Source organism: Pelophylax lessonae, assembly GCF_965119305.1.
Source record: "Pelophylax lessonae genome assembly, chromosome: 6".
Taxonomy (NCBI): Eukaryota; Metazoa; Chordata; class Amphibia; order Anura; family Ranidae; genus Pelophylax; species Pelophylax lessonae.
In genome coordinates this window covers 225,327,759-225,350,291 of record NC_138773.1, presented here as the reverse complement: position 1 = coordinate 225,350,291, position 22,533 = coordinate 225,327,759, and the positions used below count along the sequence as shown (strand labels likewise).

The 22,533-nt window shown below is 41.2% G+C and overlaps 1 protein-coding gene across 1 annotated transcript in view; it reads left to right on the top strand.

Moving 5' to 3' along the window:
* Nucleotides 1-22,533, top strand: part of UBE2F (ubiquitin conjugating enzyme E2 F (putative)) — a 489,993-nt gene that overhangs the window by 53,331 nt on the left and 414,129 nt on the right. Inside the window, exons 3-4 of the mRNA XM_082261905.1 lie at nucleotides 10,983-11,012; nucleotides 13,012-13,077. Of these exons, the coding sequence (XP_082118031.1) occupies nucleotides 10,983-11,012; nucleotides 13,012-13,077 (96 nt within the window). The remainder of the gene's footprint in view (nucleotides 1-10,982; nucleotides 11,013-13,011; nucleotides 13,078-22,533) is intronic.

Here is a 22,533-nt window from a genome sequence, read left to right as displayed (position 1 = left end):
TCCTAGTGGGCCCTGTACTCAATGCCTGGCACCATGGAATTTGATTGGCCTTGGTCATTGAACACCAGAATTGGCAGGTCCACCACTGGCACTCTGTGCTTTTCACAGATGAGAGCAGGTTTACCTTGAGCACATGTGGCAGACGTGAAAGGGTCTGGAAAAGCCTTGGAGAACGTTATGCTGCCTGTAACATTGTTCAGCATGACTGGTTTGATGGTGGGTCAGTGATGGTCTGGAGAGGTATATCCATGGAGGGATGCACAGACCTCTACACGCTAGACAATGGCACCCTGACTGCCATTAGGTATTGGAATGAAATCTCTGGAGCCATTGTCAGACCCTACACTGGTGCAGTGGGTCCTGCGTTCCTCCTTGTGCCTGACAATGCCTGACCTTGTGGTGAGAGTATGCAGCCAGTTCCTGGAGGATGAAGGAATTGGGTACCACTGAATGGCCCCCACGCTCCCCTGACCTAAATCCAATAGAATACCTCTGTGACATTGTTTTGGTCCATCTGATGCCACCAAGTTGCCCCTTAGTCTGTTCAGGAGCTCTGTGATGCCCTGGTCCAGATGTTGGAGGAAATACCCCAGGACACCATCCATTGTCTTAAAAGGAGCATGCCCCAACGTTGTCAGGCATGCATACAAGCACATGGGGGCAATACAAACTACTGAGTACCATGTTGAGTTGCTGCAATGAAATTGCAGCAAAATGGACTAGCCTGCTGCATCAGTTTTTCACTTTGATTTTCGAGGTGTCTTTGAATTTAGCCCTCTGTAGATTGGTTATTAGAAATTATAAGTATCAATGGGGCATCCTTTAGTTCCTAACACATTACCCAGTCCATATCAGTATAGATATCCAGCATGATATTTTTCCCCATTTAAGATCTAATGTGTTTTCAAAGTGTTCCTTTAATTTTTTTGAGCAGTGTATTTCCCACAGTAAGTTCCTGCCCTATGAGTAATGAAGAAATTAGTACTCTTCTGATTGCCAAGTGCAGTTTGGGCTCAGATCAGGACATCTAGTAGCCATCGGTGCAGGTAAAATATCTCCAAGGCACAGGTGTCAAACTGCGGCCCTCCAGCTGTTGCCAAACTATAAGTACCATGAGGCATTGCAAGGCTGACCATTACAAGCATGACTCCCAAAGGCATAATGGGACTTGTAATTCTGCAACAGCTGGAGGGCCGCAGGGCCTCTACTTCTCTCTAAAGATTTCCTCCGTGTTATGGAGGGTAGCCGTTAGTTCTTCCATGTGGTGAATGTCATTATTTTGGAATACCACAGTGAGCTAGCTGGACAGCGGTGTGAATATACAGTTAGGTCCATATATTTGGACACAGGCACAAATTGTTTTTTTTCAGGTATAAACCACTTACGAACCGCCCACCGTGTATTTACATCGGTATTTTGACGTTCAATACTGGGGTTATGGCAGCAGATAGCTGCCATAACCCCGGTATTTTTTTTTTAAATGGCGGTTGGTTCGCTTTAACATAAAGGTGGTCCCAGTGGCGGACCCTCCGTGGGATCACCTTTATGGGCGAAGGGAGAGGAGCCCCTCTCCCGCTGCTTCTTGGTCATTTTCCTCGCTTACCGGACCCACCGGCAGCAGAAAAAACGATCCGGTCAGTTCTCCTCTCAGGCAGGAAGTTGAATGAGGGCAAGATGGCCCTCACACGACTCATTGGCCTTGGAGGACCGGAGCGACGTCATATGTCGCTCCCTAGCAACGGATTTAAAGAGCCCATTTTTTTCATGTAAAAAAATTACTTTTTTCCTTTTTTAGTGTAGATGTGAGATCTGAGGTCTTTTTGACCCCAGATCTCAAATTAAAGAGGTCCTGTCATGCTTATTTCTATTAAAAGGGATGTTTATTTGTAATAGGAATAAAAGTGATCAAAAATGTAAAAAAAACTGTAAAAGATAAAATAAATAGGAAAAAAAATGTAAGTGCCCCATTAGCTCGTGTGCAGAAGCGAACGCATATGCAAGTCGCCCCCACATATGTAAACTGTTCAAACCACACGTGAGGTATTGCCACAATCGTTGGAGCGAGAGCAATAATTTGAGCCCTAGACCTCCTCTGTAACTCTAAACTGGTAACCTGTAGAAATTTTTTGTGCCGCCTATGGGTATTTTTTAAGTACCAATGTTTATCGCCATTCCACGAGTGCATGCAATTTTGAAGCGTGACATGTTGGGTATCTATCTCCTCGGCGTAACATTATCTTTCAGGTTATAGAAAAAATTGGGCTAACTTTGTTTTCTGTAGCGATCTCTATTTTATTCTCTAGGGTTTCTGATAAAAAAAATATATAATGTTTGGGGGTTCTAAGTAATTTTCTATCAAAAAAAAAAAAATATTATTTTAACTTGTAAACAACAAGTGTCAGAAAAAGGCCCTGAACGTGCACACTCTCGGGTTTAATTTTGAGGGTATGTACATCCAAATATCGAAGGAAGGGTTTAGGAATTACAGCTCTTAAGAATAGCCACCCCCCTTTTTTTCAAGGCACCGAAAGTAATTGGACACTTGAATCCAAAGCTCTTTCACGGCCATGTATGGGCTGCTCCTTTGTTCATAATTATTCATCAATTAGGCCCGTAAAAGGTCTGGAGTTGGTTCTAAGTGTGGTATTTGCATTTGGAATCTATTGCTGTGAACATACAGCATGCTTTCAAAGGAGCGGTCCATTCTTCCCAATCTGATTCGGAACAGCAGGAGGGTCAGGAAGATGTCTCTTAAGTCCACCAGGTTCAGGCTTTCCTTTGAGGAAGTTGATGAACTTCTCTGAGCAATCTGATACCTTTGAGATTAAAGGGAATTATCTTCTCTGAAGACATGACATGATGTACCAAGGGCTGAATAAGAAGCCCAACGTATTCCCGGTGCACCAAATCATGTCAGACATGGTTCACAGAGTGGTTTGAGCCAGAAAAAAAGTATTTTCTTCAAAGTTATCTAAAGAGAAGGTTCCCCTTTTGATAAAGACCCAAAGTCATTCTGGAACCAGTGCCCAAAACTGGACGCCCCCCTTAGCAAAAGTATCAAGGCACTGGGATTTGGCCTTTAAGGACATGGGGCACTTGGTGACATAATCCTAAAAAGATCATGGGATACCTATATGGTCAATCTGAGGCCAGCAATGGCTACAATCTGTGTAGCTAGAAATTTTGAAGTTCTGGCTAAAACGGCTGCAAGGACATTTGACGGCAGGTACCCCCAGGGAGGAATTGCTCTTTTCCCATGCTGTTTAAAGCAGTAGCCTTTATTGAGGACGCCTTGGGCTCAGTCAGTGAAGCCATCAGCTAAAGTGGCTTCCCTGTCATTAGCAGCCAGAAGAGCACTCTGGCTTAAAACCTGGCCGAGGGATACAGCTTCCAAACTATGCCTATGTAGCATTCCTTTTTCAAGTAATCTTCTCTTTGGTCCGGAATTGGACGAAGCCCTGGAGCGTACAGCCAACAGGAATAAAACCTTCTCGGTTAGAAACAAGTCCTTTTTTCTAAAAAAAAAAAATCCATCCCTACGAGGGACAAACCAGAGAACAAGGAAGGAGAAAAACGAAAAAAACATTGGGGAGGCCAAGGGCAAATGTGGGACACGTCACAGGTCCCAGAAGATAGCCCGTCCATTCAGGACATGCAGTGAGACTCGCGTATGTGCAGTGCACATCCGGCTGTGAAGCCACAAGCTGTCACAGCCAGGTGCCCAGTCACAGTGATGCCAAGTGGGAGGAATATTGGGAAAGTTCTTTCCAAGTTCTGGCCAAGTTGCAGTGATGCCAGATGCCAAGTGGAAGGAATATTGGAAAATTTATTTCCCCGGTGGCAAAAACTAACCACCTACAATTTAGTCAGGGGGATAATTAAAAGGGGTTAGGCCTTTTAGAGTTCAGTGGAAAAAAATTCTAACTACCAAGCAAAAGCCTAGGCCTTGCTGCAACTCCTTGGGAAATTAGTAGACCAAAGTCCTTATACCAGTTCCAAAACAGGTATTTGCACTTGTGAAAAGAAAATAGGGGGGCCAGTGGGACTTTGAGTGAGGTGAGCATATTTAGCTGTTAATAAGACAATTGAAAGATTGGTGCCAAATAGGATTTATTTTATAAATGGCTCCATGACGAATAAAAAGTCAGGCAGCAATTAATCAAAAAACATATCAATCAATAAAATAGGATTTAAAACAGCACGAACATGGATACCATGGAGAAAATCGATTGACATGCACATATGTATGTAACATCAAAAAATGAATATATACCATATTGGAAACCATATACATACAAATAATACACATTACATGAATGCTTTAAATCAAAATAAGGAAAATGTCCACATCAACACGCATCTGAGATACGGTCTCATCAACATTCCATGAATTCATGTCGTGATCTGTCATTTTTAGCTCTACGCGTTTCGTGGAATTTACATCCACTCTTCAGGAGCTTTGTAAAAATACCTATAAGTAAACATTATTTGGCACAGATATATTAGTAATAAAAAACAAATATACCAGAAAGTCCAACTTGAAAGCAGCCAAAGTCTGAAAAGTTTGAATACTTACAGAGACATTGTATTAATTGATCGTCCAGAAAATCTCCAAGGATATTCTGGGATTTTAAAGGATATAAAGGAAAAAACATTTCTCATTGCTGGATGCACCAGAATGGATATACGTCTGATCCGGGGCTGAGGCGGGTTCTCGCCACAAAGGGTCCAAGATGGAAAAGGGGGGAGGAACCAGATGGACCCCACAAAGAAAATAGGTTTTGCCAATATTCTCACACATATGTGACCCAATAATCTGTTCAAAAACAACATTGGATTGTTTAGTGTAAATAACGTATATAAATATATACTAATAAAGGACAAGGTCCAAATTTGGGTAATTAGTGTGAGGAAGTTCAAAATAAAAGAAGAAATGAATACCATAGGATCCCAAAGAGAAACACCAGAGTGCCCAGCAAGCCATTTAGGCGGATAAATAGAAAAGGAAAAGAGAGCAAGAAGGACCATGCTTCCAGGATTGGAAGAAAATGTGTGCAAGGGAAAAAAGAAAAATATTTTTTGATTTTTGATTTTTTTCTTTCTTGCCTACATATTTTATTAGTTTCTTGTACTGGACATATTTAATTACATTGTGTTTGTTAATTTTAATATTGTATGTCTCTGATTCACTTCGTTATTGCTTTTGTGTTTGTTACATTATTTATTGTGTGATTTTGTTTTAACTGATTTACAATATTTTTGTTTTTTAAAGTTTGTGTGTGTTTTTTTTTTTTTCACGTTCCAGTGAAGACTACTCTCGGTTCTTATGCATGTTTGTATGCAGTGCCTTAATGTTTCAACAGCTACTAGCTATAAACTGTGACCTGAAATATTTGCTGTTCTGCTTTCCTGAAACTGGAATATTGTTCTTTTATGCTCTGGCAGGTTCAGAGGGCAAATCAGTGGAAATTGGAAAAACTGCACACACTGCTGCCTTTATAACGTTCCCCATATTAGAAATGTCTTGTGGATAGGTTTCATTTTGCAGCTGAGAATTTTCATCCTCTGCCTTGCTACTTTTATTTTCCATCTATATTTTGTTGTAGGTACGCTAGAACAGGGTGTATAACCCAAACAAATCACTCAAAGGTGTTCCAATGTGAAAAAATGTGACTCAAATGCACAAATAATAAATATTAATGAAAATTTATAAATGCAAAAATTCATAAATCCATTGAGTAAATGTTCATAAATGTCTGTAAGTGGTAACTCAAACTGGTGAAAAAGTGAAAACAATGCTTCTCAAATTCGGTGTGAAAGCCCACCACCAGGTGAAATTCCTCCTTACCAGATGGAAAATAAGGTGCAGATTTATTACAAATAAACTGAAAGCACCGTGGGATTGTTGTGTTTTTCAATCTCCAAGTGAAAATCACCCAAATTGGTCTCTTACCGAACTGCAGACAATAAGCGCTTGTAAGATCCAGCAACAAACACTATCTTCTCCTTAATCTTCTCCTGTCTCTTTAATCATGGGAACTGACGATCCCTCAGACGTGTGATATAAAGGATAAAGCAGCCGATAGTATAATCATGCGGGGAAATCCTAAGTACACTCGCGTCCGGCTGCAGCACGGATTGCGAGTGACGTTCGTGACGGGTACGCCTCCTTCTGACGCGTTTCTTCCTATTGGACTTCGACTGCGAAAGAGTCATATTATTTAATATTCACCAGGCACTGAATACCGGTAGCAGCTTTAACATCTATCAGCGCACCCTCCCAACACACATCTATATTTTGTTACTAGACCTTTTTTTTTTATCTTGTTGGTTGGGGTGAATATAAATGACACATTGGTTTTGCCCTTCCAAATCCAAATTTACAACATCTGAGTATAGCAGTTTTATAGTTTCTAAATAGACATCTTTGGCTTTACTATATTTTTCTACGATTTTTATGTTGATTTGCTGTTATATTAGGGCAGTTCTCCTGTATCCTTAGAGACTATAATTCTGAAATGCAAGTTGGGTGATTAAATTAAAGCTGGTCAGGGTAACAGATGCTTGTCTGCTCTACTTGGTGAGGACCTCCTAGCAGATGACTTTAGCACTAAAAGCGCTTTCTGTTGCGTTCATAGAAGAAGCAGGTATTGGTACCATGGGCCTGGAAGCAAAGTAGATGAGGTCCTTTAATGAACAACTGCTGTAGACAGGGCTGTCTTTAATATCGAAAAAAATGGTGTAAACCAAAATGAACTGCGCAAAGTGGGTGATATTTGACAATATTGCACTAATGTGCAAAATCTCTTAAATAAACAAATTGGTGAATATGTGATTGTGGGAATTTCTTCCACACTGCGAGCAGCAATAAAAAACGTGAAAATGTGATAAATGTGAGCAAAAAGGGGTGAATATTGCGCTCAACAATATAGCTCACAATAAAGTGCTAATGTGCATAATATAAAGCCGATATATGATCTAAAGTGCTAAAACCATAAATGGCAACAACTGCAATAATGGATAAGAGCAAAGACTAGCTTATATAAATAGTATAAAATTAACGTGAATGAATATTGTGAATAAATAAAGTCCTTAAGGTGCTCAATTCAGAGAGATATCTCAGCAATGTGAATCAGCATGGACTTGGTGGGAATGATGGAAAGCCTTCACCTCAAAACCTTCACCCAGTGCTCTGATTAGGTACTTCTTACCAGAGGGATATGACCCCTTAATTACAGGGGGTCTTAATAGCTTACCAGAGGGATATGACCCCTTAATTACAGGGGGTCATAATCAGCATTGATATCCATGAAAGCTCCAAGCCATCCTTATCATTGTCTCCTCATCAGCAAGAAAATATAACCAGATGCTCTTGCTGAAGGATTCCCTTGGTGTGACCAGTCACACTGGAGACAGGGGACCCGATCAGCGGAGGGTCCTTCCTCGTCCGGCCACACGGCTCCTCCTCTCTACCGGCTCGGGCCCGAGCTGGTGTACACACAGGCCCGAGCCGGTAGAGAGGAGGAGCCGTGTGGCCGGACGAGGAAGGACCCTCCGCTGATCGGGTCCCCTGTCTCCAGTGTGACTGGTCACACCAAGGGAATCCTTCAGCAAGAGCATCTGGTTATATTTTCTTGCTGATGAGGAGACAGTGATAAGGATGGCTTGGAGCTTTCATGGATCTCAATGCGGATTATGACCCCCTGTAATTAAGGGGTCATATCCCTCTGGTAAGAAGTACCTAATCAGAGCACTGGGTGAAGGTTTTGAGGTGAAGGCTTTCCATTATTCCCACCAAGTCCATGCTGATTCACATTGCTGAGATATCACTCTGAATTGAGCACCTTAAGGACTTTATTCACAATATTCATTCACGCTAATTTTATACTATTTATATAAGCTAGTCTTTGCTCTTATCCATTATTGCAGTTGTTGCCATTTATGGTTTTAGCATTTTAGATCATATATCGGCTTTATATTATGCACATTAGCACTTTATTGTGAGCTATATTGTTGAGCGCAATATTCACCATCTTTAATATCGATTGGACCCTGGGCAAACATACTTCGTCCCGACATACTTCGTCCCGTCCCTTGGTTGGGACAAAGTAGCGCGGAGACATCGCTGGGAGTGGCAGCAGAGGAGATCGGTCTGTGTGGGGTCTGAGAAAGAGGCATTGGAGGAAGAATCTACCAGTTTCCCTAGGTGGACAGATTACCATATGAGCTGGGGCGGCATTCCATCCTATTTGGGACCCTGTATACAGCATACCACTTACCAAGGCTAGACCCCAAGGGGTCATCTGGTAAGTGTGTAGGACATCTGGTGGTGGATTTTCTTTCCTCTTCCTATCTCGCCATAAGGAAGCACCTTTCCCACAGCACTGAGCACTTTAAAAGTCACTGGACTATTTTGTTGTTGATACTGCATTTGGAATTTTGCACATAAGGACTGTCTTCATTATATGCACAAGTTGTGAACAAAAGGAAGTATTCCTTTATGAATACAGAACACGTAAAGTCACTGTATTGCTTTTTGCTGCTGATATTGCATCTGCATTTTGCACATAAGTACTGTCACTATTTTATGTATTTAATTTTAATTTTTTATACATAGTTTTATGCACTGTCACTTTTATTATTGTGACACTTGCACTGTCACTTTATTTGATTATTTATGCCAGTAATATTATTTGTGTATACACCTATTTAGGTATTTCTTGACCACCATTTTTGAGCGCTGTCTCTTTTTTATTTTGCAATTTTCACCAACACATGTTGTTTTAAGACTAGCAGCTCAGAAACACTTCTGTTAAGTTAATATATAATTTTCACCTAGGCGCGGTCACGTGACCCTCCTTTTTGAATCACTTGGTTTATTTAAAAATTTTCTTGGGCCCCCCATGCAATTTTGCTCTCCATCTTCTCTGAGACATACAATAAACCGCAGCTAGACTCAAAATCAGTTTACTTAATCAGATCAGGCAGCAATTGTGATTGGTTGCCAGAGGTTACAGTGTATCATTACTGCTCACTGACTCACTGCTAGAGGTTACAGCACACACTATGGCTCACTGTTTATTTGCTTGAGGTTACAGCACATGACTACTGCTTGTTGATTGGTTTCTAGAGATTACTGTACAATAACACTGCTCACTGGTTGCTAGAGGTTACTGAACATCCTTACAACTCACGAATTGGTTACTAGAGGTTACTGCACATTATTACTGCTCACTGATTGGTTGCTAGAGATTACTGCACATCCTTACCGATCAATAATTGGTTGCAAGAGGCTAATGCACATCATTACTGCCCACTGATTGGTTGCTTGCCTGCACACCATGGACTGGGAAGGTGAGGAGACCCATCAATAGACAGAAAACTCCTAGGGATACTAGGACACCTGGGATCAGTGGCATTGCTGGGGAAGGGGGGTGATCAGTGGCAATGCTGAGGGGTAGATGGGATCAGTGGCAGTGGTGGGTGGATGGGATTAGTCAGGAGGCAGTGCACTGTGGCAATTTCTAAATCATGTAGAGCAAAGCAGGAAATCTTTGGCAAGTATATAGTGGGGGATTCTACACTGACCACCAATGTGAGGGGAGATTCTACATTGACCACCAATGTGAGGGGCAATTTGCACTGACCACAATGCAACGGGTGAGTTTACGCCCCCCCCCCCCCCCCCCCACCAATATAAAGAAGGATTTCTACACTGACACCAGTGTAATAGGAGCATTTTTATCAACCACCAGTGTAAGGGGGAATATATAATGACCTCCATGTAAGGAGGAGTTTACACTGACAACCATTGTTGAGGAGATTTGTACTGACCACCAATGTAAGGTGACACTTCTACACCGACCACCAATGTTAGGGGGGATTTACACTGACCACCAATGTAAGGGCATTTCTGCACTTAACACCACTGTAAAGGGAAATTTACACTGATCACCAATGTAATGAAGAAGTTACACTGACAACCAAAGTAAGTGGGACATATACACTGGCCACTAGTGTGAATGAAAGGATTTTTCACCAAGCCCCAATGTAATGAGAAGATTTACACTGACCACCAATGTAACTGAGACATTTAGCCCACATTCACATTTCTTGTGTCAGGAAAACATGCAAAATTGCTTTCCTGACACCACAGAAATGTGCTGCCCTTTGTCTGGTACACAGCAGTGACATTAATTGTTAATGACACCTTCTTGCATCTGCTGAGATGTGCGTATTCACATCCACCAAAATTCATGGTGATGTGCCACCATGGTATTTTGAAAAAAGGTTCCCCCTCCAATTTGCTTACCTTTGCAGAACAGGCTGATGGTAGGCTTAATGACCTCAGTTGTAAATAGGACTTTCAAGCATGCCCCTTTACCTTTCCAGTGGGCAGCATTCAACAGAAGTGAAGGTGGATATGGATATGACCTCAGGGTGTCATGATAGATATATATATATATATATATATATATATATATGAATGCTGCCTCTATTTGCATATCAATTCAGCTGGTCCGCGTCTATTTACATATTAATGCCACGCAGTTTACATATCATTGCAGGTTATTTACAGGTATACACAGGGTCTGCAGGTGAGTCATCTGTACATGGCAACAGGGCCAAGCTGGGCAGCTATGGGACTAAAACTTTAAGGGAATTTAAACAGGGATAGTTGGCATGTATAAGGCAGCTGCTTTGGGCCCCACAACAATGATGGGGCCCAGGGCAGCTGCCCCTTTTGCCCTGCCTTAAAGATGGCCCTGGCTGTAGATCGACCTGAATATGGAATAATTACCATTTATGTTTACATTAGTTTACCAGAATGCCATCACATATGTTTAATATGAGAATGAATAGATGGTTTATAATGCAGTACTATCAACATTCTTTCTTGTTTTTGTCTAGGTTTTTTGTTTTTGTGTGTGATCACGACTCATTCCTTTTTTTTTTTTTTTTCCTTTTTTTGTGTTTTTCAGAAGTAGCAGAACTTGAAGCAAACCTGCCATGTAAGAAAATATTTGATTTATTTTTTCTATTGCCTTGTGTATGCGGTCTCTATGTATCTTCACACTGAATAATAGAAAACCTTTCCTAAAAGAAACATGGAAATGTCATTGCCAACTTCTCATTCCGCATATACTAGTTGCCTGGTTGTCATGCTCACGCTCTTTCTTCAATAACTCTAGTCAAAGACCTAGAATAAGAGCACAGGTAAGGAGTTCTGAATATACGGTGTTTCCTTGCTCCAGGTCAGTCTCTCAGAAAATACTGAAGCTAGTGAATTGGCTTAGTAGCCAGGAGCTAGCAGTTAGAGGTCAGCAATGACAGCCACATGTTTGTCAGGAACAGTTTGAAAATTGATGTCAAGTCATGTGACCACTCTAATCAAAGAGCAGCAGTGCTTTTACTAGGGATAGTTCATAGTGCTGCATAGCTTTTCCTGTTCCCAGCAGTGAAGGAAACACAAGTATGTGCTTTTTCGGGTGAAATAAAGTGAACTTATGTTTTTGTCTTTACATAAACTTTGACTGCTGGTTCACACTATGCGGTGTGGGAACCGCTTGCAATTTTTAACAGGAATAGCGCCTCATTCCTGTTAAAATCGCGTACGATTCTTCAGCAGTGCAATTTGAGCCACGATTCTGTATGGCTCAAATTGCACTGAATCCGCACAAAATTCACACAGGATCCTTCTTATTGGCCGCCCTGGAATCCGATTGCATGGGTGTTTTTGCAAACCGGTTTTGTGGTGTCCTTGAACATAAAAACACACATCGGTTTGCATGAACGGGGTGCGATTTGAAGCTAGTGTGAATTTGCAGCGCACAAGTGTGAACTGACACTAAAGTGAACCTGTCCTGGCCTTAAAGAGGAAGTAAACCCTCCTCTGACACTTTTACCTATAGGTAAGCCTATAATAAGGCTTACCTATAGGTACTGTAAATATCTCCTAAACATGTACCGTTTAGGAGATATTTAACTTACATGCAGCCAGTGACGTCACTGGCGCATGCGCTCTGAAGGAGACCTTTCTTCAGAGACCTAAGCCGTGACTGTCGGCTCCCACGCGCGTGTGATGTCACCGCGGCTGCGGCCAATCAGATAGCCGGATGCCGCGATCCCGGAAGACGGGCGACTGGACATGTCGCCCGTCATACAGGTAAGCGGTCTGCACGGCGGGGGCTCGTTCTAAGGTAAGTATTGCATAATGAGCTAGTATGCGATGCATACTAGCTCATTATGTGTTTCTCTTACAGGTTGCCAAAAAAAAAGTTGGACGGGCTTACAACCTCTTTAAATGTGCCACACAACCGTACCAAAGAACAGGCTCCCAAGTATTCATGTTAGTTTTTGAATAAATCCCTGGAATACGTGTTTCTTGGCTCAATACGTATTACAGCCTCTAATTTCAGATTCACCACTACCCTTGTTCTTCAGCTGCCAAATTCCAACGTCTGTACTGCCAACTGAGCTGCTGGAGTTTAATGGAATGGCAGGGTGAAAGTTGAACTGCCAATAAAAGGAAGTTGGGGGTTGGTTAATTTCTACATAAGTGTGAAGCCCGTTGTGGAGTAAGCCTGGCCTTAGAATCTTATGGGCAGCACAGTGATTGGTTTGAAGACTAATGCAGGATCATACCTGTCCTTTTGTCAGTGATGTATACTTAAGTCAGGTTCACTTTAAAATATTCCCTTGTGATCTTATACAGAAAGAATTGCACATTATATTGGATGCTTTAAGTGAATGTTATCTGAGAATACATTTTTGCTAGTCGGGTATCACTTGTTGTAGTTACGTTTAGTTGAAACTTGTGACTTGTATAGAAAACCTACAGTATTTATACTGTATAGTTTGTTATTTCTTTATTAATTTTATCTTCCGATTCAATAAATATTGGAATACTCAACATAAAGCAGTTGTAGTATATCAGACTATTTTTTTAATTTAATGCAATGCATGCAGATACTTATGCTAAACTTTTTTTTTTTTTTTTACTCTCTCTAGGTACTTGTAAAGTGAATTTCCCTGATCCCAACAAGTTACATCATTTTCAGCTGATCGTGAGCCCAGGTAATCTGGATATTACTGTGTAGCCTTGTGTTCTGGATGAATGTAACAGTAAGAAGAATTGGCACAAAAAAGAAAAACATATATATATAGCTTTCTTGTTCGTGTATTTGTATTGTCATATTCAGCATTTTGCCTAAAACGGACATACCAAATTGTATTTTCTTTTATCAAAAGCAAATTTATATCTAAATGCTGAATCCTACAATGGACATCACTTCCCTTCTACTACTGGTTAGAGTGGCACTGGTATTCTTTGTTGTGTGGTCATTTGTTCTTCAATCTGTTTACCTTAAGGGCCATTTCACACTGAGCAGTTTTTCAAGCGCTTTTGGGTTAAAAAAAAAAAGCGCCTGAAAAGCTCAAGAAAAAAATGCTTCACTTTAACCACTTAAGCCCCGGAAGATTTTACCCCCATTCCGACCAGGGCCTATTTTGCGATTCGGCACTGCGTGACTTTAACGGACAATTGCGCGGTCGTGCGACGCTGTACCTAAACAAATTTGACGTCCTTTTTTTCCCACAAACAGAGCTTTCTTTTGGTGGTATTTGATCACCTGTGCGATTTTTTGATCATGCGCTATAAACAAAAAAAGAGCGACAATTTTGCGAAAATAACAATATTTTTCACATTTTTTTTATATGAAATTCCCCCCCAAAAAAATGTAAAAATCTAAATTTTTTAACACTTTCGGCCAATTTGTTTTATGCTACTTATGTTTGGTAAAAAAAATCGCAAAAAGCGTATTTTGATTGGTTTGCGCAAAAGTTATCGCGTTTACTAACAAAGGGAAAGATTTTTGTCATTTTTGTTGCTTTTTTCTTTAACGCGTAATGGCGGCGATCTGCGATTTTTTTTTTTTTTTTTGCGGTACTGCCACACTGCGGCGGACAGATCGGACCCTTGACTGACATTTTTGACACTTTTGGGGTTACCAGTGACATTTCTACAGTAATCCGTGCTATAAATATTCATTGTTACTGTAAAGTTACACTGGCAGTGAAGGGGTTAACTTTTTTTTTGAGAGGGAGGGGTTATGTGTATCCCTAGGGGCGTGATTTTAACTGTGATTGGCTGTGTCTTGAGGTGTAGGAACAGTGATCAACGGTCCTACATAGTAGAACCGTATAATCACTATTCCTACACCGGGGAGAATGACAGGCGGCTTGTTTACATCAGCCACCTGCCTTTCTCCCTCTCCACCGACGATCGCCGAGTGACCGGACATCGGGTCCGCCGGTCACACGCGCAGGGGGGGTCCGTGACCGCACGGGAGCGCGCGCTCGCTCCCCAGAGCCCTCACAGGCTAGCGACGTAGTACTACGTCGCTCTGCCTGTGAGGGGCTGACTGCCGCAGTAAATATACTGTGAGCAGTCGGCAAGTGGTTAAAATCAATCAATATATTTACACTGGGGCGGTGCGCTTCCATCGCGCTGAAAAAAATCCTGCTTGCAGCATCTTTGGAGCATGTTTGGGAAGCAAAAAAAAACTGCACGAAAAACGCACCTTCCTATTGAAAGCAATTTAATACACATTTTTGGTGCGGTTTTTGAGTCGCGTCCTTTTAAAACCGTTAACGCTGTAAAATTGCGTATATGCGTATTTGCAGAGGATCAGTGTAAATGTGTCCTTAGGGCGCTTCAAACCTGCCAGTAAAACGCCTATGCGTTAATGAAGCATTTTTGCAGCACGTTTGCAGTGCGGTTTTTAAAGGACATGTTTTTCAAAAAGGAAAAAATCGTGCTTCTAAATTGTAATACATAAATAAAAAACCGAAGAAAAATCCAACAGTGATACAATCTGCGACTCTACTGTGTGATACAAGCACAGTTAGACATATATAAACAGAGTCGCTCTAACATTTAGTAATTGCAAAACCAAGCAGAACTAAACCCCATGTTTAACCCATCTTTTCTTTATAAAAGTTTTTTTTTTTTTTCTGCTTACAAACTATTTTTATTGTAGCTCACGATATAGACAAGATCAAAAAGTACATCAAAAGTAAAAAGCATTTATCCATAGCTCTACTGTTCTTTAGATATAAAAATAAAAAGGCAGACAACAAGAAACCAATCCCAACAGGGATGTGTGGTTAAAAATTGACAAAGATCTAACTACATCAGTAGAGAGGGAGTAAAGGAAAACATTTTTCACAATAATAGTAAACATCTGTTTGCTTTAAGCCCCACTTTCATGTTCTGGTATTGTAATGAAAGAAATGCATAGGCTGTCATTGATGACTTACTTGTGAAAATGTCCCTTTTTTTTTTTTTTTTTTTTGCAAACCACCATTTTTTTTTATAAGTCACTGGTCTTGAATCCGTTATGCAGAATATGAAATGTGGAATAAGGTTGTCCTCTCTGCATACATATTCTGTTCAGCAATTGAAGGTATAAAAGCAGAAGGGTTAGCATTGCAGCCTAGGAAGTAGCATTTTCAGAAGGGGAGCAGGCTGATGATAGCCTGTTTTTGATATGGTTTCCCTTTAACCACTTAAGCCCCGGGAGATTTTACCCCCTTCCTGACCAGGGGGTATTTTGCGATTCGGCACTGCGTGACTTTAACGGACAATTGCGTGGTCGTGCGTCGCTGTACCTAAACAAATTTTACGTCCTTTTTTTTCCCCACAAACAGAGCTTTCTTTTGGTGGTATTTGATCACCTGTGCGATTTTTTTTTTTTTTTTTTTTTTTTGTTTTTTGATCATGCGCTATAAACAAAAAAAGTAAATTTTGCAAAAATAATATTTTTCACATTTTTTTTATATGAAATTCCCAAAAAAAAAAGTAAAAATCAAAATGTTTTAGGCCAATTTGTTTTACGCTACATATTTTTGGTAAAAAAAAATTTTTTTTAAGATTTTTGTCATTTTTGTTGTTTTTTTTTTTTTTTGCGGGACTGTGACATTGCGGTGGACAGATCGGACCCTTGACTGACATTTTTGACACTTTTGGGCTTACCAGTGACATTACTACAATAATCAGTGCTATACATATGCACTGTTACTGTAAAATGACACTGGCAGTGAAGGGGTTAACTGTATTTGAGAGGGAGGGGTTGTGTTGTGTCCCTAGGGGCTTGATTCTAACTGTGATTGGCTGTGGCTTGAGGTGTAGGAACAGTGATCAACGGTCCTACATAGTACGCGCGGGGGTTACGTGATCGAGCGGGAGCGTGCCTCTGGCGGCGCGCGCTTGCTCCCCAGAGCCTCACAGGCTAGTGACGTACCCATACGTCACTTTGCCTGTGAGGGGCTGACCGCCGCAGTATAGGTACTTGCGGCGGTCGGCAAGTGGTTAATACCAGCTAGTTATGCAACACTGGAAAACAAACCATTTGGTGCTGACAGCTCAACGAAAAATACATTTCAGTGGATTGTGCTCATAGTACATGTTTTTTTTTTTTTTTTTTATGTCATGTAATTTCATTGCTTTAATGGAAGAACTGATAATAATGATCATTCCGAGTCGGTCACTGTTCTTGAATGCATATTGGGATGTTACGTCTGTCCAAAAATGTCTTAGAGTACAGCAAGTGTGTTTTTTTTTTTTTGCCAGTATCATGCCAGGGTGCAAATATGATTATCTGTACCTGCACCATCAGAGGCTTGTAATTGGGGACCTGTCAATACAGGTTAGCATATTAAACCATACAGCTACATATACACTCGCTACAGCATACATTGTCCTATTTCTTCTGTGCAAATAATCCTTTAGTGAACTGAGGTTTGTAATTATAACCGCTGCTTTAAAATGTATTTATAGGACAATTCCTTGGCGCTTGACTATGTTATCTGTTCGATTTTCCTAAATTTTTTTTCCCCCAACTTTTCATTCCATTTCCCTTCTCATATCTGTTCACCCTCAAAGGACCAAATCAATTATTAAAGCGTTTGTTACCCTAGAAAACATTTTTGATCCCACTGTAGCTGTCAGATCGGGAGAAGGAGCAGCGGACGGTCACGTAAGCCTCGAGCGGTGCTTGGAAATGCAGTATAGAAACATCATATTTAAAATAAAAACGATACACTGGGCACATAGCATTAAGGAAGACAGGTGAGTGCCTGAATATAACCAAGTGGGGTTACAACCAGTTTAGGGCGGATCGATTTCATCTTTTAGCTGCGGATAAAGGAACTAATTTACTGCAGCTAAATGCAGACAATGCATCACTATGGCCCAGTTCACACACTGCATTTAGCAATGTTTTCATATCATGCCGTTTTGTGCATTTAGGAAAAAAAGTTGATAGCATCCAGGCGCGATGGACTGCAGCTATCTGTACATAAACGCAGTACAAAGAAGACATAGGTAAAAAGTTGCTGTACAAAAGGCAAGAATTTACTACCGCAGCTAAATGTAGCTGCATGTAAATGCAAGTAATCGCATATAAATGTTGAAAAAAATAGGTGCCCTAAACAAGAGTGCTAAAATGAATTGCCATATTAACACATATACAAAAATCACAATAAATTAACAGTGAAATCACATCAAAGTGTATGGGTGATCAATGAACCAAAAGTGAATGTGATCCAATCAAGATGGAAAAACTCAAAAAGGTGCAAAAACCAATAATAGTCCACAAGTCCAAATAATGTAATCTTCACCATACTGTGTAGTGTGAAAAAAATTGTGGGAAATCAACTTCAAGTGATGTTTCCAGTGATATAAATAGTGATTCCCACCACCGACAGGCTTTCCTCCTTACCAGAATAAATGAGGTAAGATGCAGAATAAAATTCAATGTAACCAGTTGGAGAGGAGGAAAACTTCCACTACAATACCACCCTGTGAGATGACACAAGTGGGCCTCTTACCAGATGGTATATGTCAAAAGCGCAGGAAAAATCCTCCTGAGTGGATGTCCCCTCTCCTGATCGGATATCCGTAGTCACCTCCGCTAACCACGTACGTCCGCTGTCTTAAAATACGCAAAGGGTTCTTCACTGTAAGAGCAGTAAGGATGTGGAATTCTCTTCTGCAAACAGTCATATCTCCTCTGCTGCCTATTCCAGGAACGTCTCCTCTCAAATCCTCTCTCAGGCCACCTATTCTACTCTATGGGGAGGCGGACATGTTGCTAAACCCCGGGACCCTGTATTCACTATATCTGGCCTCCCACAGCACGCAAAACATGGAAATGCAATTATTTTAATCTAAACTGCTGAATATATTTTCTCATCAGCAGTATATAGCAGTCGTGTGACTTCTATCAGTGTCTGGTTTAAGCTTGTACTAAGAGTTTTCATTCTACTGTCTTATGAGGCTGCAGGACCCCTGCCCCTCCGTCTGGACAGTGCTGATTGGCACCCTCTTAAAAAAAAAAAAAAACACTCTCTAGCAATACACACCAAACTGAGCTTGTGCTCCAAAGGCTCTGTACATATCTGGAGATGGATTAGGGACTGTGGAAGAAGGGGAGGATCAGAGAAGACAGGAGAAAAACACTTTTTTACACAATATAGAGAATTACCCCTTAGGTTCCACAGTGAGTATAACCAGCATGCTCTACTGCATATACAGACAGATTTTATTCTTGTGGGTTTATTAACACTTTAAAGGGGATTTTCTAACCGGAGAATCTGTTATTATTAAATCATTATCTTTTCTTTTGCTTCATAGAATCAGAAGCAGCAGAAAATAAACTTAGCCTGAGTTTTGTCAAGATCCTTGTATTGTTTTCTAATTACTACAATGTTTAGTTTTATGTCTAGATCATTACCTACTAGTGTATTATGTGGTGCTATAATGCCTTTGGCATGACCTATGCTCTGTATCTAGAAGCCTTGTGTCTTCTAAATGGATTTTATGATGGTTTCATAAAGCATGAAATACTGAGTAAAGATTAGGACAAATGCTGTCTCACAGATGTAAGATTAGGACATAAATGCTGTCTCACAGATGTGTCTGTCACCAGACATGTACACAGAAGGGCCTGAGGTATGTAAATTGTGTGTCTGCTGCAGAATTTGGATATCAGGCAAAGTGCACTGTAGCGTGTGATCAGCATCTGTGCTGAAAATTATAACCCACTTTCCTTTTGGATTAGCATGTAGCTGTTTTTGGATATCTCCTTGTTTTACTATATTTAGTATAACCTTTACATATGGTTAAAGAAGCCCCTTTTCCAAAGCTATGCAATTTGCACTCAATATGTGAGGGCAGCCTTTGTTTTAATTTATACTGACCATTGTTGCACTGACAGGCTGCTAAACAGTTCCCAACAGGCAGGTAAAAAGTCTAACTCCATTTTGCGTTATTTAAAGCATATTTAGATTTTTACTGTCAAGTAGTCTAGTCTGGCCTAATATGAACTCTCTCTAATCCCCATGCACAACAGCGCCCACCCTGGGCCCCCAGAACAAGCATCTTGCATTGGGGGCACCCAAGCAGGCTCATTCCTGAGCCCTAACTCTGTGTCTCCATTCACACACAGAGCTGCAGCTCGGCCTCACCTCCTCTCCTTCCTCAATGGCTCACAGCCGATGGCTGTGAGCGCTGATCACATTCAGTGCCTTGAAATAGTATTCATACCCCTTAAAATTTTCCACATTTTGTCATGTTACAACCCAAAACATAAATATATTTTATGTGATAGACAACACAAAGTGGCATATAATTGTATAGTGGAAGGAAAATGATAAATGTTTTTCAAAATTATTTACAAATATATATGTATAAAATTTGGCGTGCATTTTTATTTAGGCCCCTTTACTCTAACACCCCTAACTAAAATCTAGTGGAAGCAATTGCTTTCAGAAGTCACCTAATTATTAAATAAAGTCCACCTGTGTGTAATTTAATCTTAGTATAAATACAGCTGTTCTGTGAAGCCCTCAGAGGTTTTTTTTTTAGAGAACCTTAGTGAACAAACAGCATCATGAAGGCCAAGGAGCACATCAGACAGGTCAGGGATAAGGTTGTGGAGAAGTTTAAAGTAGGGTTAGGTTATAAAAAAAATCCCAAGGTTTGAACATCTCACAGAGCGCTGTTAAATCCATCATCCAAAAATGGAAAGAGAATGGCACAACTGCAAGCCTACCAAGACATGGCCGGACAAGAAGAGCATTAATCAGAGAAGCAGCCAAGAGGCCCATGGTACCTCTGGAAGAGCTGCAGAGATCCACAGCTCAGGTGGGAGAATCTGTCCACAGGACCATTATTAGTCATGCACTCCACAAATCTGGCCCTTATGGAAGAGTGGCAAGAAGAAAGCCATTGTTGAAAGAAAGTCAGAAGAAGTCCTATTTTGCAGTTTGGGAGAAACCATGTGGGGGATACAGCAAACGTGGAAGAAGGTGCTCTGAGCAAATGAAACCGAAATGGAACTTTTTGGCGCAAAATACAATGTGTGGCGGAAAACAGACCCTGCACATCACCCTGAACACACCATCCCCACTGTAAAACATGGTGGTGGCAGCATCATGTTGTGGGGATGCTTTTCTTTAGCAGGGACAGGGAAGCTGGTCAGAGCTGATTGGAAGATGGATGGAGCCAAATACAGGGCAATCATAGAAGAACACCGGTTAGTCTGCAAAAGACTTCCGACTGGGGCAGAGGTTCAGCTTCCAGCAGGACAGCAACCCTAAACATACAGCCAGACCTACAATGGAATAGCTTAGATCAAAACCTATTCATGTGTTAGAATGGCCCAGTCAAAGTCCAGACCTAAATCCAATTGAGAATCTGTGGCAGGACTTGAAAATTGCTCTTCACAGATGCTCTCCATCCAATCTGGCCGAGCTATTTTGAAAAACTTTTAACACACTTTATTTGTAAACAATTGTAACACTTACAGGGAGATAGACTGTATTAGGTTCACCGTGCAAAGAGATGTCAACATGGCAAATGTGATCAGTATGCCCTGGCAACTGAGTCGGAGGTGCGACAGGGGGTTTCGGGATGTGCTGTTCAAGCTCTTTTGAAGACGCACAAAGAAACAGGCAACATTGAGGCCCGTAGAACAGTGGTTTGCCAAGGAAACTTACTGCAGCAAATAATGACACATCATGCTTCGCTTCAATATTGCAAGAAGTCCAGCAGTGGCATCGGCAATGGGAAACCAGTGTGACTCAGGTACACCCATCTACTGTCTGGTGAAGTCTGGCCAGAAGTGGTCTTCATGGAAGAATTGTGGCCAAAAAGCCATACCTCCGGCTTGGAAAGAAGGCCAAGAAACTCAACTATGCATGAAAACCTAAGAACTGGGGGTGCAGAAAAATGGCAGCAGATGCTTAGGACTGATGAGTCCATTTGTATTTGTAATTTGTCATTTAAAATATTTGACTTTAGCAGGAGGCAGTTTGTTCATGAAGGACTGGAGAGTGGTACAATGAGTGTTTGCAGGTAACAGTGAAGCATGTTGGAGGTTCCTTGCAAGTTTGGGGCTGCATTTCTTCAATAGGAGTTGAAGATTTGTTCAGGATCAATGGTGTACTCAATGCTGAGAAATACAGGCAGATCTATCATGGCATACCATCAGGGAGGCATATGATTGGCCCCAAATTTATTCTGCAGCAGGACAATGACCCCCAAACATACTACCAATGTCGGTAAAGGAAATTGCTATTGCATTGGGCATGGACTTTCCTGGCACCACAACATGACCATAATGTCGTAAAAATTATATTTTATTTAGGAAAACGGTTAAAAGTTTTTTAACATCATAACAAGTAAGTATGAATACAAACAAAACATTATTTAAAAATTAGATCATAAGTATACCATATATTTTATACTGCCAATGTCCTCAAAGAGGAGCTGCAGTCATTTTTGTAAAAATGTAAAAGTCAGCAGCTACAAAAAGGGTGGATGCTGACTTTTATTAAATAGACAATCACCTGTCCCAGGATCCAGCGCTGTGCTCGCCCAAGCCTTTTTCTCGGCTCGTCTTCAATCACCAGCATCTTAACTGTGTTCATTCAGCTATGACAGCTTGTTGCTTTACAGCTGGGTGCCCACTGCACATGTGTGAGCCCCCCCCTTCCAAAAAAAAAAGTACCAGTTCTGAAAGGGGAATGGGGAGGAGGCCTTAAATCTGAACTTTCCCTTTTGGGTGAAGCTCTGCTTTAAGAGCTATCAGCAGTGTAAACAAGAACAGGGAGTCCTGCAGCGATTCCCGCAACTAAATGCAGTAGTGTGAACCAGGCCTTAGACAAAGTGCACAGTTAACTCTTGCAGTGCAGCGGTATCTAACACAGCTAGTTCCCCTTGGGGGTGTCCATTACTGGGGTATACCATTTAGATGTACCACCTTGCTGCCTCCCCACTGCCTCCTTCCACATCTCTACAGGTAGTTGGGACAGAGTTCGCCCCTTCCCCTCGCTTTGTTACGTTTTGTGTTTCTCTACACCCCACCTGAGAGTACTTCTTCCTTGTGTGGAAGCCCTCTTAGACCTACTGCATACTCAATGTAGCTATTATAGCTAGGGCTCGAGCCCGTGATACATCTGCACGCC